We start from the raw sequence: 16,030 nt of genomic DNA, 5'->3' as shown, positions 1-16,030 counted from the left end.
CTGCCTCCTTCGTCGTTCGCTCGGCAATGATCTCTAGATCGAACGATCGCTCTATGGCCGTACCCTTGCCTTCTCTCTTCCCCCCCCCCCCCCCCCCGCTCGCCCCTGCGGTGTCGTCGTTGTGTAAGACAGGCATTATCCGCACTGCAGGCTGCAATCTTGGAACGGTCGCCGCGTGTAGCATACGTACGTATTCCCCGCGCGGACCGCAAAACACGCGACTACGACACACAACGCTGAACGCGATGCATGCGATGTAACGCGGGTTTCGCGTTCGATTGAAAATGTTGAAAATAAGTCGAACCCTCGTTCGTACCTCGCCTTTTCACCCCTCCACCCTCGTACGCCGAGGCGGTGAAAAGCGAATCGTTTCTTCGACCGAACGTTCGCGCGTCTCAATTCCCTTTTCATCCTGTTTTAAAACCACTTCTTCCTTCCGCCTCCGACTCGAGTCGCATCGCCTCTCGTATAATATAATTATACGTTATTCTGCGTAGAGAAAACATCAAGCGACAACGTTATTAACGAACAAGACGGGTATACAAGCGTAAGCCTACGCTCGCGTTTCTTTCATGATCGCGATGGCTTTCGACGCTTTTTTCTTTTCACTCATTCGCCGTCTCTCTACACCGGAGCTTCCTTCTACACCGCGAATATACACCTGCGTGAACGAACAAACAACTTGGATCACCGTACGTCCAGAGATTGAAGGTTCTGAGAGACGCTTCGCTAACAGCCACGGTCAGGCAAAAGACTGTCGCTATTCCAGAGGAGAACGTTCAACGTCATTCCCGCTACTGGGTACAGACAATCGATTCGTGGCCTTGTGGACGACGGAGATGATCTTCTCATTAATTCAATCACGAACCAAACAAGCGCATTCTATACGACAATAGCTTTCCAGAGCGTCTACAATGCCTGTCACATCTTACCAACGGAACAATGCTCGTCGTTATTTTGCGCAGGTAGCTTCTTCTTCGTTTTTTTTTTTTCTTCTCATTCGTTAATGGGACGGGGCAGTGGTCGCGAGTCCGATCGAATGACCTCGTCTCAGGTTATTATGCTTACGTAGCGGAGGATTCCTCGTGTCTCCACGATGTCACTCATCCGAAGTAGATGGAAAAAAACGGGTGGAATAATTACAGAGAATTGTGGTAAACCTATTTCTCTTTTCTCTTGTTCGTCCACGCGGTACTGAAAAAAAATTCGAATTTGCATCCGACTCCGCTCTTGGCCGGAAAATTTTTTTACGTCAAGTTACGTCAGTCGCATAATTATCCGACTTTTGTGGCTAACCGCGAAGTAGGTCCATTCATTACGTTAAAGAATGTTTAATTGTCCGTTCGAATGAATCGTCGGCGTAAGCAGGTCTTGTAATCCTGTTAATTTTTCAACGTCACTCTCGAGCATTCTGAAAACGACCGGTCGTCCACTTGGCACCGACTAATGTTAATCGCCACAATGAATGCATGTTTTATGAGTCACGTTTACGAGAGGTACCCGAGTCCACCCCGGACTCAAGTACACTTTTATAATAGATGGCAAACGGCTATTAAGCCAGCCCGGACTCTGCAGAGCTACTCCCGGACTCGAAGCCGATCGAAATTAGTTGAGAAAGGAGAAGCGCTCGCCTCTTCACCAATGTACGTATACCACGTATATATGTATACCTATCTATACTTTCGGCATCGTGATCCAGAGGGGGTAATAAAGGAGGCTTCTCTCCAAATCGTTTCGCTGTTCTCGCTAACGATGTCTGCATGTTCCAATCTAATATCGTCGAACCGATGCGAGAAAGTAGGATAAAATTGCCGACCCTTCACAAAGTAACGTCATAATCGGTACCTCGTAAAAGAGAAGGTGCATTGGTCAAGTTTACCTCTGTTGATGTTCCATGGTAACCTTTTATATCACTCCGCTACTTTGCCACTGCTCTGCAACAAATATACTCAAGATAGTGAAATATCGATGGTTTTTTTTTTTCTTTTTTTTTTTCTATCGATTCTGAAATTCGATCTCCCGTTTCTCAGATCAATTTGAAACACATCGATGATATTCAGGAGACATGATATTCAGGAGACAGAATCTATTCCGACGGGAAATCGATACTAAATTAGTTTGTTGAACCGAAAAGAGATTCCGGCGTGCCGCGGCAAGGAACGTTGATCCTCGGTGACGAGGACGGTGTAATAAAATGGCGGTGAAAAAAGCAGCGGAACATCGAACGGGTGCGACCGTGAGTCGAATAGCATTAAGCCGTGCAAAGATCGCAAGAAAACTGGATTAAGATCGGCGTCTTTTGGCACCGTGTGGGCGTGAGGGTGAGAGGAGGGGTAGAATCGGTCGATCTCGTCGTCCGACAGGATGCCGCCTATTTCTGGCGCCACGAACGACCCTCTTCCCCTCCGCCCGGGTTCGTTTCGATTTGCGAACTCGCATTGTTGAACTTGAAAACTTATTACTCTCGCTTTTCTTGGTGCGCGCGCCCGAATTACACTATCCGGGGTCAGAGGAGTCGCGGTCGCCCCCTTTTTTCCTTTGTCGTGTTATATGTAGATTTTACAGCCGCAAACGGGAAATTACTTTATTGCGGTGCTCTAATATCGCCCCTTCTACGACCCATTAGTCGAATTACCTCGAACGGTTATGTCCTGCACCACCGCTACCCTCGATATTGGGGGAATTCGAACGACCGACATTTGTTTCGGTAAGTATCTACGGAGCTCGATTTTCGTTGGTCTGAAGGCGCAAGTTCTTCCTTCTCGTGTAGGTTCACCTTCTTCTATCCGTACGCGTATGCAGCATACACGTATGAACACACGTGGGACATATCCTCGATTGCGCTGCCTACGTTACATATCTCGTTCGACGTCTTGGGTCGACGGTAGCAGTATAGCCGGTAGCTGGGCCCTCCGGATTCCTCCGTCCGTCCGTACGCCCGTCCGTGGGCACGCGTGGAAGTCGAGATGGCAGAGAGCCCTCCTTCTCGTTCTGCTTCTTCTCCTTCTTTCTTTTCTTCCCTTTCCTTTGCACATCCCTCGCTCCACATCGCTTAGTTTATCGTCGGCGTAATAAGTAGTGCGGCTATACTCGTGCACGCGGACAAGGCCCCCTCCCGTGTCTACTCGCCCTTTGCGCAGTCAAGGTTGATATCTTCGCTCGCGTTCGCCCTATACGAAACCTGCTTTCGAGGAGGTGGGGAAGAAGAAGAAGAAGAAGAAGAAGACGAAGAAGAGAAAGAGATGAGGCTCGTCGGGTGCGGCCGCTAGAAAGAGTATAACCGAGGGACATCGCGTTAGGGAATTCGGCAGAATTCTATCGATAGGATTTCACCGCCGTATCAAAAGACGGACAAGGTCTTATTTATTATTAAGTTTATCATTAAAATTCATCCGTGAGTATAGAACGTACTCAAGGATAAAGCAACAGTTGTGATCTTCGCCTTTACATTCCTCCGTTTATCTCAATCTGAAAATATTCGTTTGTCCCGGGAATTTACCTTGGTCGTAATAATAGGAAGTACGAATTTTATTCCGCGTCTATCTCTGGAATATTTCCGGTGAAATATATTATCGTCGCTATGAAAAATGTCAGCCCCAGGAATGGGTGGGGAGTCGTTAAAGCGTTTTACGACGGTAGCCAGAAATGACCCGCCACCAGTCAAACAAAAATCATGGAATAATCTGCGGCTGGCAAATCGTTTTTCAATAATTGCATCGGCCCGGTATACCTTTTCCGCCGTGCGGCTGCGAGGGACATCGTCGGCTTTTTGATACTCGACGACGACACCCGACACCCGATAGCCGTAAGCTAGCAAGAAAATACCGCATCGTAAACCTACCGTCACTTCTGGGGGGGGGGGGGGCGGGGGCGGGGTGCCCCTTTCGTTCGTCGTTATTACAATGATTACCGCCGTTGTCGCAATGTCGAATAAAAATATTCTCGGAAAGGAATTTTCAGCGGAAGCAAGCGCGGCTGGCTTAGAGCAGTCCTTGAAGCGCATCGCCGTCTGTATTCTCCGTTCTCTATATACGTCGATCTCGCTGTCGCGTGTAAATGCGAAAAAGCTTGGAAAGGCGTTGCAACGCTAATTGCCGAGTCAATTCCATACCCCCACCCCCCACTTACAAGGCATGTATGCGCCTTTAGCTGCTGCTGCTTGCGCGCTTCCGTTTATTGTACCTTTTTACCTGTGCCGCGCTGTGGGTTTTGCCTCGATGCATTTTCATGAGGCTTGAAAAGTTTTCTCATCAACTTAAGGAGAACCGACTCGTTTATTCAGCGACCAAGTTCCTTTAGCCTTTTCTTTCAAACTTACCCTTTCTTTCGGGTTTTTTTTTTTTTTTTTCTTCTATCCTGGCCCTCACCTTCATCCCCCGGTCTTTTCACCGAACCCCCCGGCAACGTTCGTTCTTCAGAAACGATCGTACCCACACGTCCGCGAATCAATTCACACAGATTTCTAGCGATCGTTCATGACGACCGTTCGGATTAGTTCCGATCGTACACGGGGAAGAATTTGCTCGAGTTTGGAAATGTCGCGTGTACAGTTTCCGTTTCTCTGCAGCTCCAAAAATGCCGAGTCAGCATACACTGTTACGGTGTGTACAGCAGCAGCTGTACGTAGTGCCTCCTGCTGCTATTCACCGGCGAATTTTTCTTCTCTTCCACTCGCTTTTCTCAGTTTTCTTTCGTGCACTATGCGATTTTCTAGCGCTACGTTCCTCCCGCAGTGTACCCACATCTAGTGGCGTGGAGTAATTAGAAATTATTTCTCTACTCCTTGGAGGAAGCATCGCGCTACCGGTAGCTATATCCAACCCACCTATCTATACCTACACCACCGACCTGTACCTACCTACCTACCTTCGTGCTTCCGGCTCGGCGGCACCGGCGCATCAACGTGGGTAATTCACGTTTCGGATACCTCATAATTTACTAATAACGTGCAAGCTTACTTGTTACCTGTCGACACGGCGCCGAGAACGACGCTTTGAAACACCCCGGCGGAAAGGTCCGAGAGAAATATACCCGCCGCTGCAGTTGCTGCTACTGTAGCTGATGCTCCAGAGGTGCAAAGATCCTCTTTCCATTATGCAGCTCCTACGCTCAGATTCCTTGTGAAATTTTATACGCGATAATTCCAAACGGAATCTTCCACCTCGCGTTTTATATTTTTCCGACCCATCGTCATAAGGGATTCCTAGCTACATATACACCATATTTTCCCGTGCCCGCTGCGAACGTCTTTCCAGATATTTTCTCAAAGCTCGAGATTTCACTACGACTACTCCTTCCCCCTTATTTTCTCGAACTTTACCTCTCCTGTTCAAGAGTAGGAGGGTACCTACGGGGAGCACCTCGGATCCTCCGACACAATGAATTATCAACTCCGGAAGTGCACGCTATAATTGAAGAGAGAGAATCTCGTACACTCCAGCGATACATCCGAATCGCAAAACACGTACGATTATCGAGCAATATCGACGAGGCGTACGTGTGTGTTCGAAATCTCAAAGGTGGAAGTTGGTAGCCGGATTGGTAGGTATTTATTTACGAGATAAGATCTCCGCTTTATGAAAGTTCGAGGTGTGGTCCAGCGCGGTGGTCGCGTTGTCAAACTAATAATAATCGTTCGTTTTGGAATTCCACGTGGCTCGCGAGGCTCCGAACCGAATTTCGTCTCCTTTTCGGGCCGATCTTTTCACCTGTTTTTTTTTTTTTTCATCTTCTTCTCATATCGAACGTCGATGGGCTCGCGATATATATCCTTAAATATTGACGACGGTTGAATGGGTATTTAGAGGGGTTGCGTCCCGCTTCTTTCGTTACACTCGAGCCTTTCATCGTATAGTTACGTAACGCTGTCCCCTGGCGTTTCTTTCCGTCCGTATAAGAGACAGTCAGTCGGTAGTCGACGGTGGGGAATTTTGATCAATCTCTGCGTTATCGCCGTTGTGCGACCACCTCGGTATCCTCCCTATCTCTTCTCATTTCATCGGTAGACCAATCGTTCGATATTTTTTCTCTTCTTCACCCCAAGTGTGTCCCGACGTACATTTGCATCGGTATTTTTCGAACATCGGTCAAACTTCTCGACGGTAGCCGTTTCTTTCGTTGGTCCCTAGAATTTCAACCGTGGGAGCGAAGCGAACGTGTCATACCACTACGACGATGACGTGATTCTTGCGCTCTTCCGAGAATACAGCGAAGACGATGATACGGATACCGAGTGAGCGTTCCGCGTCTTTAAGCCCGGTAGGCGTAGTTCGTCGGAAGATTTGTCATCCAAGAGATTCGCTGACATTTCACCGTGCCCCGCAATGCATTCGTATATTCATGCGCACGCTGTCGAAAGAAAGAGGGTAAGAGAGGGGAGAGATACGGCGGGCGGTGGACATTTGTGTATAAACAGCGCGTCGTCTCGTATTCTCGGTAGCATCGCACTCGCTAGTGGGACGCTTGTTTTTTCATCCTGAGATCCCGTCAAGTGCAGGGGGGGAGGGGGGGGGGGGGGGGTGGGGAGAATTTGGAGAAGATCGTGCGCTCCCGAAGAACGTTGGGGCCGATGGTATCGCTCTATATATATATCTCGGAGGCGAACGTATACAGCTAATGTCGCGAGCACGTAGCATATGAATGCGTTATTTGGGCGTTTAAGCGGGAAAGAAAACAATCTGAAATCGGATCGAGTCGGATGGGCCCGCGAGATGCTCTCCGCCACGAAGTGAAGTAGGTATGCAAGTGGCTCGGCAACAGATTCCACATGACCTGAGGAGGGCGAGAAAGGCGGAGAGGCAAAGGGTTGATACATCGAGGGCATGCGCGATCATCGTGTATATATAGAGGAGAAAGAGAGAAGTGGAGATGCGGGAAAGCAATAACCCGTTATGGAGATGAGAGAGCCACCGGACAATGCTCGCCCAGGCGAAGAAGAAGAAGAAGGAGGAGGAGGAGGAGAAGGAGAAGGAGGAGAAGGCGGACGGCGACGAGGACCAGGACGAGGGCCGGGCCTGAATTCATAATCCTCGTTCCTACGGCCGCGCACAATGATCCAAATATGTTTTATGTATAACAAAACGCTTTTATAAATGTTTATCATTAATTTAAATATTATCTGATGCGGGTGGCATTCAGGAGAAGCGAAGATCCCTGAGGACCGTCGTCAGCCACTGCTGCTACCGCATGAAGAATGGCTCCGAGATTCCTCGCTGCCTACCGCAGCTGACTGTGTCTACACGCTACCATCCTACCTTGCAATTTCTTTATCTCTTCGGTTATACGCCGTGCTTCTTCCTCGGCGTTTCTGCTTACCCACGGTTTCTCCACTCACTTAAAAACTCATGACTGAATTCCCGAGCACCCGCTAATCCATTTTTCCTGCATCAACTTTGATCGTTAATAATTCTTTGATACGAATAAGTTGTACGGGATAAAGAACGGAAACTGTACAGTCAGCGGTAGTCCGGACTCTTGCGATCGCCCGATGAATCTTCACTTTTCAGCCACATTTCACGGACTTTCTTAGCAAACGATTTCCTTTCGTATACCAGATACCTAACTATAACCGATACGGTAGGGGGGTGGTGGCTTTTGATCCCGTAGGGGACGAGAGAAAAATCGAACGAAAGGCTCGGATGGCAAAAGGGAAAAAGGAGAGAAAGATAAGGGGGTGGTACAGGTAGTTGAATACCATGTATCCATCTATACGTTTCTTGTACCTATAGCCACCTACTCGAGCGAGGTCAGCTTACGTGCTTTTATTGATCTGAATCCAGTTCGAATCGGCGGTAGCGAATACCTGCTGTTCGGTCTATATAGATATACCGTTTATATAAGAGGATTGCAACTCGCAATAAGGCGAAGTTCAAATTAACTTGCAGCTCGAGTCATTACTGACCAAAGCGCCGCTTTCATTCGTCGGGTATCAAACGCCACTTCTACGGTAGCAGTAACCCTGTCGAGTTCCAATTATGTGATAATGTTCACGTGTCGAAGGGCTCACTCGAACGTCTATGCTCTGCGCAATCGGAAGAGTTACATTTTACCAATTTAACAACGTTTATCCCCGAACAAACCACGCAAACGCGTACCGTTTTTTACGCTGAATTTCTAATGATAGGTGATGATCGGATTCAAGTGAAAGTCAACACGGAAATAGATTTTCTTTCTTTGTCGCTTCACATCGTCAACGTTACCTGGTACATTCCCACGAGTACCGTCATCGCGGAGTTGACGAAGCACGGATAATATCTATGTGATTAAAATTTCCCTGACGGCTGAGAGATTTCGCGCTGAAGGTGAAGAGATGATTCCGGCAAAGAGTAGGTCTGTAATATAGCGTCGAGTCTATAACTGAAACTGCGTGACGGCATTAACCTTTATTACTTAGGTTCTCATCTCTTCGTTGTTTACTTCTCGTTAAGAGACTGCGTTGAGAGGTGGAAGGAGAAAACCAAGAGAGTCAGCTACTTACTCTTACTCTCCCAGTTTAGAGTGAGATAACATATTTTACCGGTTGCCCCGACGCTCCCTCGTATCGCATTACGCGATGGGTAGAAAACCCGCGCCTTCTACTGACGGCTGAGGAAGAAGATCCCCTTATTCAAGAGAGATATTTTCTTTATTATACATCCCGTGTACCTTTTAGTCACGCCGACTAAAACGGGTAGGTTTAGACAGTCGAGTTAAGTTTTTTGTATCCTCTTAGCCGCGATTACAATTTAGAGGGGAAAGAGCGTAAAAAAACTTACAAAAAACGAGAAAAAAAAACAAAAAAACAAAAAAATATGGGAGACGAAGAAACACGAGGAAAAAAAAAAGATCTTACCTCGGGTGCGGGGATGGAATCGTTGGAGCCATACCTGCCGGTCACAATCTAGGATCTCCCGCAACGATCATCCTCGCACCCTATCCAATAATAATAAAAATAATAACAACGAACCTTGGTTCATGTGAAATTTTTTTACGACCAATTTCCCTGGAACATTGACGTGAAGCGGTATACAGACGAATAGTTGTATGATGGGATGGGCACCGTAACGTTTAAGCTGCGATCGGAAACGCTCATTATTTCCGCTTATTAACGCCACGCAGTAGCAGTTCCTAGTTTTAATGACGCCAGCGATGCTCTCCCCCCCCCCCCCCCCCCCCCCCCTCCCCCCCGATTCTACTGCAGTTTGGGGAAACATGCAGACTGCACAACCTACCACCCGAGAGCGTATTGAGCAAACGGTAGTTGTTCAAACAATTTCAACTTCGATAGGATCGTTACAAACCCGCCACGGCGCTTGTTAGCACCGGTTTCTCGCGGCGGCTATGCGAGGTCCGCTGTTTGAAATTATCTAGGCTGGTGACGATGAAGTAATTAGGCGTTAACTCTACCGCGAGGACCGGAATTCGAGCGTGTCGGGAACGCTGTAAACTCCATGGAATGCGCGTGACCGTCTCGGGCGCAAAGACTGAACTGACCGCACCTCGTGGTCCTTCGGACATCCACTCTGTACCCCGTGTATCCCGTGTTTTCTCGCCGGGTCTTCGGCCCTTTGCGACGAGCGTTCACCGTGAAACCCCACGTACCTCCGAAGGCAAAGGGGAAGAGTCGAAATGGGGCTGTACTTCCAGATGGGGTCGGAGATCTCTGTCGAGACGACGCGTCATTGTCTCGAAATATTTAGACCTCCGTATTGTAAAATAGCGAAAATGTATCTGCTTGTTTCAGATCGCCCTCTCATTGCGTCGACCTCGGTTCACATTGGAGAGACCCTGACCATCCCTCTACGGTTAATTTAGCTAGAAACTCATGACGTTTTTTTTTCCTTTCTTTCCCACCTTACTCCGAAGTTGTGAACACATGATGTTCGAGTTGCTGCCGAATTAGAAACGCTTCAGTCTCACTTTTGCTTTAATTTTTGGAAGCGCAGGTAGACATGTGCGTTCTATTTGAGTGACGATTATTGCGTAAACGGCGATAATCATTTAACTGTAACGACGGGAGACCGAAAGTGCAGCGTTTCATTGGACACAGTTCGTATGAAAGTTCCGAGTCGAAAAGCGTATCGAATCGTTACTATTCCCCCTGTTTGGACACGGTCGCCACGTCCGAACCGATCCGAAAGTGCCCTCCGAAAAACCTCACTCTCATTCGTTCGCGTTTTTTTTTAACATCACGTGACAATTGATGCGGTACGTATACGTACGTACGTATGCACCTAATTGTGCCGATGATCCGTTTGCTTCGATTACGTGAAAAAATATGACGAGGATAAATGATGTGAAAAAAAATGAATTCGTATTCGCGTGCGATAAAATAACGACGATGGTATATAACGTATCAGATGATGTAAAGACACATAATACCCCATCCCCTTCACCCCATTCGCGAGATATTTTGTTTGAAAATTGACTCGGTGTATTATATCAGGTACACGTACACAGTGTATCGTATGTAAGTTGGCACGCACGCTCGTCGTTATCTGGGTTCGATTGCACATTTGAACGACATGCTTCAACCGATGTGCCGTGTGTGCATTACAAATTGAACGTAGTCGGTTGTTTGGGCAAGTCGAGAACACGAACGAAAAGTAACACCAACGCCGACGCGAAACTATAAACTTTTATTAGAACGACCGATATTTATGACACTTGGAAAGTGTCGCGTTGCTGCCTACCGCCGAAGCGAAGGCAGATCGTAGCTGTAGCTGATTGCGAGGAAGGCGCATCGAATCGCTCGCGACTCGATCGCTGCGAGCGTCCGCGTTTTTTTTCTTTTCATCCTTTCTTTTTGCACAAACAACGATCGCGACGTGACAAGTTGCTCGTTGTTTGATCGGTATGAGCCGATCTTATTTAGCATTAAGTCACCGGCTGGTCACGCCGATTCTCCTAGGGGTTAGGTATCGCATTCGTCGTATAATATAACAACGGTATCGGACGGCGTGTCGCATGTCCGCAACCTGTATACCGCGCACAATTCTCTCGCTTGGCGATTCGTAAGTAAATTTTCATAGGTACGCCAACAGTCGAGGGTGAATAAAAAAAAAAAAAAAAAAAAAACAAAAACCTCTTCGAGTTCAGTAATTCATTCCGTTATCAATTTTTCCTTATACTTCTAATTTCAATTAATTTTTCGGCTACTCGACGATCAAAGTAGGATCAAGATATTCGGTTGAAAAATATGGCGAGGAGTTTCTTATTCCCGAAGCCTCGACGTCGCGAGGCTGGGCGGGTGTAGAATATTAAAAAGCACGTACATACGTATCAGCTGTAACTTGGGCGAAATTAAAAGCGCCCGAGTTCCCTAGATTCCACCGAACGAGGGGGATAAAACTCTCCGCGAGGATATCGAGCCGGTCGTGCACAAACGCGGTAATACGGTGGTAACGCGCGTGACGCGTCGACTGGCACGCAACCGTCGCGACGCCGACCTGCCGCCCCGAGTACCGTATGAAATTTTAATAAAAGCTCAATGAAAAATATAAAAAAAACTCGTTTCATACGAGCAAACAATGGTTTCCAATCGGAGGTTGCCGACGCTGCGCGGCTCTTCGAGCGTACGACGTGTTACCTGACGTCCTCCGTTCGTGAGAGAGTATCCGTGGACGCGCGCCGCGTCTCCTTCGCGGTAAACGCGCACGGGTAATTATTTCGAGGCGACGGTCCGGAATTCTCTCTACAAAAAACTCGTCTTTGAAGAGAGAAAGAGACGGTTAAAGTGACCGCTAACGACGTCTTAGACCGTGCAGGGCGACGCCTATATCGACGTTTGTCCGTATACAGATATTGGACGTGTATACACGCGCCGCGGCAGCTGACGTTTTTCCGTCGCGGTAGAAAATTTCCGACTCGTCGCCGTGTCACTTTTGTGAAAACATTGAGCGAGACGCGCGAGCAAGAATTACAGGATGATGACGGTGGTTTATTCGTAAACCACGTATACAGGTATACCGACCTTAAACTCCTGATCGAAGACGGTGACGAATCGTCCTTACGATATATCTTGGGTCGCTCTTCGCCCAACTTTTATCCTTAATTCACAAAAAACTTTGCCGCTTTGTGTACGTACGGGAGCCGAACACGTATACCGTGCATATCTCTTTATGTGACGGGAAGTTGATCACGAGGTTTCATGCTTTCCGCTCTCGATATTCATACGCTGCGCTCGATCTGATCGTGCAGCTGACATTTTTCGATTATCATTCACTAGCTACAACCGATAACCGAGCGAGAGTAAATGAACGGAAAAATTTAATTCAATCTTCAAAGTTATTACGTTACGTTTTAAGTAGCGAATCGAAACGTCACTCTGCACACTTTGTCGGATGGTATAAAAACCGTGTACCGAAACCCTTTTTGAAATTTCACGCACCGTACGGAACGGGGGAGAACCGACAACCTGTTTCACTGTATCCATATGGAAATCGTCTTCTACTTCTTCATACGTGCCCAGTTGTCCCTTGTTCGTAAAGCGCACCGTATCAGAAAACGGCTGGAGTTGTTACTTCACACTTGATGTAATATAGTAGCAGAGCAAAAGCGCCGTGATAATTCTTTCGTGATTATACACACACGATTTATTTATTTATTTATTTTTTTTTTTTTTTGTTGCTTGATTATTGGAGCGAAGCATTCGTTTTTCCGAGTACCGAACTCCCTCTCTATATTGTAGAGACACGGCGAGCACCTGTTTACTAGACATGTCGTACATCGGTCTGTATCCTGTCACTTTTGATCTCACTTATTACGACCGGCTGTAGCGTATATTTTATGTAATATACGTACGATAAAATCTGCATAGTGTAAAATGTCGGTTGGCTCGTACAACGTTTTCTCGAATGTATCAGTTGGAAAAAGACTTTAACCTATTTTTCGTTCTTTTCGTTTACAGGACCGACACGTGAAAGATGCCAGCAGGGACCCGCAAATGGACTCTAGTCAGGATTATCGACTTCTGCTCGGATACGAGAACAAAACTCACACCGTTTTACGGTTCAGTAGGCGGTATGACACGTGTGACCCACGGGATCTGAAAATCACGGTAAGTGCGGCAGATTTGTCAATTTTTTATTCATTTTCAGAGTTGTAACGATGAAATTGTTCCGATCGAGTCTTGCTTGCACCTGCGGCGTTCGCTTCATCGTCTCTAGGACGTTATCGAAGTTGTTGAATTTCATTCGTCCTTGTGGAGCGATTTTTCCCTCTTATTGTTGGATTTGAACGAAAAAATTGACTTCCATAGGGACATACTTACCGACCGGATGAAGACGTAATTGTTTCTAGATTCAATCTTCCGGCTGAGCCAAGGGATAGGGTTTACGGAACGTGATTGTATTTTGTACGATAGATATAAGGAAATCCAGAGAGTGAAATAGAGAAAGAAAGGGTACAAAAGAAACGGAGGACGATATAAAACCTCTCCAAGGTTGATTCCCTTGAATCAATATGCGACGTTTTGCGGAAACGCAGAGCTTACCTTTTTTTTTTTCTTTCTCAGACCATGAATAGATTCAATTTTCACTGACTTCACTTCATAAAGATCGGATCGGAAGGGGGTTCATACATGCATAGATGGTATCAGGTATCCGCTATATACGTACATACATATATGTATTTGTATGTACAGCGAGTGCAGGGCAGAGTCATTACATCCTCTGGGAAAAAAAACGCTGCTGACGACTTTGAAAGGATCAGAAATTAATTATTCCGCGAGATCAAAGTTTCATCTCACTTTACAGCCAGCAAAGGCATGAAAATTCAGTCTGAGACTTCATTTAGAGAAGCTCCGCGAGAAAATGAGTGAAAGGGTAAATTTCCTACTATATATGGTATGAAAAGAAAGAAAAAAAAAAAGAAGTGAGGAATATTCAAAGGAAATTGCGCCGTACCATCCGATCTCCAGTTTTATTTGGAATGCAAAATCGGGTGAAATATACAGCAGAATTTTATTCCAAGTCAAAAAGAACTCGATATACACTTTTAGCAAAGGCACCTCGCCATAGACAGCTATTACTTACCGAGCGCAATTAAGTCCCATGGAAAAAGGATGGCTATAAATTCTTTGCCACGGTGAGTGTAAGGAAATGACCAAGCGGTAGAAACGGTATAGTGGCCACTGTATAGCCTCTGCATATCTACCGGGTTAACAATCCAGTTATTCACGTTTCATTGTTTTCTGCCCACCATGAATTCAATCCTTTTGTGAGACTCCTTGCTCTTCCGCCCGGAGCAATTTATGTTGGCTACGTAGTTTCAGCTTTTTCAGGGGTATTTCTCTCGTTTCTTCTATTTCGTTGCAAAATTTTCTTCTTTCCCATTCGCTCGTTAATCGAAGCGCGACATAGCGGTCACGATTAGATGCAGATCGACCGTGCGCGCGACGAAGCGCGCGGTAAAAAAAAAAAAAAAAAAAAAAAAAAAACATTGCCCCGGAGTGCAGAGATCGAAAGAGAGAGGAGGGAAAAAAACGGGGAAAGATAGGAAGATGCCATAACGGGAAGTTTCGTGTGGTAAGACGGGAGATGAAAATAAAAGAAATAAGTGAGAGATATAGCAACAGATCGTGTCGGATTGACCCCGCAATGACCTCTGCGGTTAGATGGCACACTTTTGACCGGATTAGGCTCCGTAAAATGCAATTTGGGAGATCACGTGTCCCCCGTGGAATACGTAATATGCAAAGTGGGTCATTTCTGAAAACTGCATTACCCTCGGTCCCACGTAAAGATGCAAATTTCAATCGTAAACCCTTTACGTCGCCGCTCCATTCCTCGGATCCTGCGAGGCAGCAGCGTATACGTATACAACGAATATACATATACACCTATTATACATACATATATATACATACCCACGAGAAACCGAGTCTCAGCATATCTCGAGGAACCGCCTCCGCAGAGAACCCGAAAGTGGATGAGAGAAAGAGGAGCGCGAACGACGAAGGGTATAGGAATACCGACTTGACTCCATGAGAAAGACAAAAAGGGTGTTAGGCAGCCGGAAGACTTATACGCAGCTTTGCCCTGAATTGTGGATCGCAAAAAGCCAACGACGCGACGACAACTAGTTGCGCCAAATGACAAGTGATCTTCCTCCCATAAGGACCGCGAGTCTTTCTCCTCCATGGTGGGGGAACCACTTTGTTATCTTGAAATTTTTGGGGAAATCGAGGCCAGAGGAAGAGAGAGGGGCGAGGGGCGAGGGGCGATTACCTCCTAAATCCGTGCATTATATTATATTACATGATCGACAATGGCGTGGTATCGTTAGCGTATTTATGTATCAATAAGCGGGTATTATAGAATAACATCGTTTCGATGATAACGGATCCCGCGAAACGGGCGGCAGTCGGTCGCTTGTTCGGTTTGTCGTCGGTCCATGATTGGTCGGTCGGCGCTTACCTAGAATCGGGCGTTCATTTGCTAAGCGCTAAGGGCTTATGTATTCATGTATTCCAGGGCGTCGCGACAACTGACTACCCCCCGACACAACAACGCTGGTCCAGACCAACAGCCGTATTTACATATAATTAAGTAGACAGTCCCGGGTAATGCCACTTCAGAATCACTTACGTTTATAATTCGGTATTTGCGGGTGACTGGGTGGACCGCCATGCGCACGGCCACTCAAATCGGCGCGGAGGTCCTTCGAGGGCCGGACAGAGAGAGGGGTGACTTTACTTCTGACGCCGTATACGCTCGAGGGGGACGGGGGATCATCGCGCCCGCAGGACGTCGCATCGCGTCACGTCGCATCGACGCATTCGTGGAACGGCGCATGCGAGGAGGATGGAAAAAATAAAAAAAAAAAAAAGCAAAGAAGAATTGAAATGAAAAAAGTCGCGAAAACAGCAAACAAACGCAGATTATATCTAGAGCCGCAGCACACAGCGTTCGACCGCTATGAGCTTATATCTGATCGCGTGACTTTCTACAGAGCCTCGCGGCGCGTTGTATTTTCACGCCGACACGCGTATGTTTTCTCGTCGAACCTCCGGCGACTAGAATTACCAATCGACTCCGATCTCCCGCGATAT

General features: G+C 46.9%; 1 protein-coding gene across 3 annotated transcripts in view; it reads left to right on the top strand.

Moving 5' to 3' along the window:
* LOC105684509 (MOXD1 homolog 2) overlaps positions 1 to 16,030 on the top strand; it is a 95,545-nt gene that overhangs the window by 52,140 nt on the left and 27,375 nt on the right. For all 3 annotated transcript variants that reach the window (XM_012397902.3, XM_020851473.3, XM_048649172.1), the window contains one exon: positions 12,887 to 13,036. In XM_012397902.3, coding sequence (XP_012253325.2) covers positions 12,887 to 13,036 — 150 coding nt within the window. The remainder of the gene's footprint in view (positions 1 to 12,886; positions 13,037 to 16,030) is intronic.

Source organism: Athalia rosae, chromosome 1 (genome assembly GCF_917208135.1).
Source record: "Athalia rosae chromosome 1, iyAthRosa1.1, whole genome shotgun sequence".
In the NCBI taxonomy this organism is placed as follows: domain Eukaryota; kingdom Metazoa; phylum Arthropoda; class Insecta; order Hymenoptera; family Athaliidae; genus Athalia; species Athalia rosae.
The sequence above is the reverse complement of the archived record's forward strand: the minus strand, read 5'-3'. Positions and strand labels throughout refer to the sequence as shown.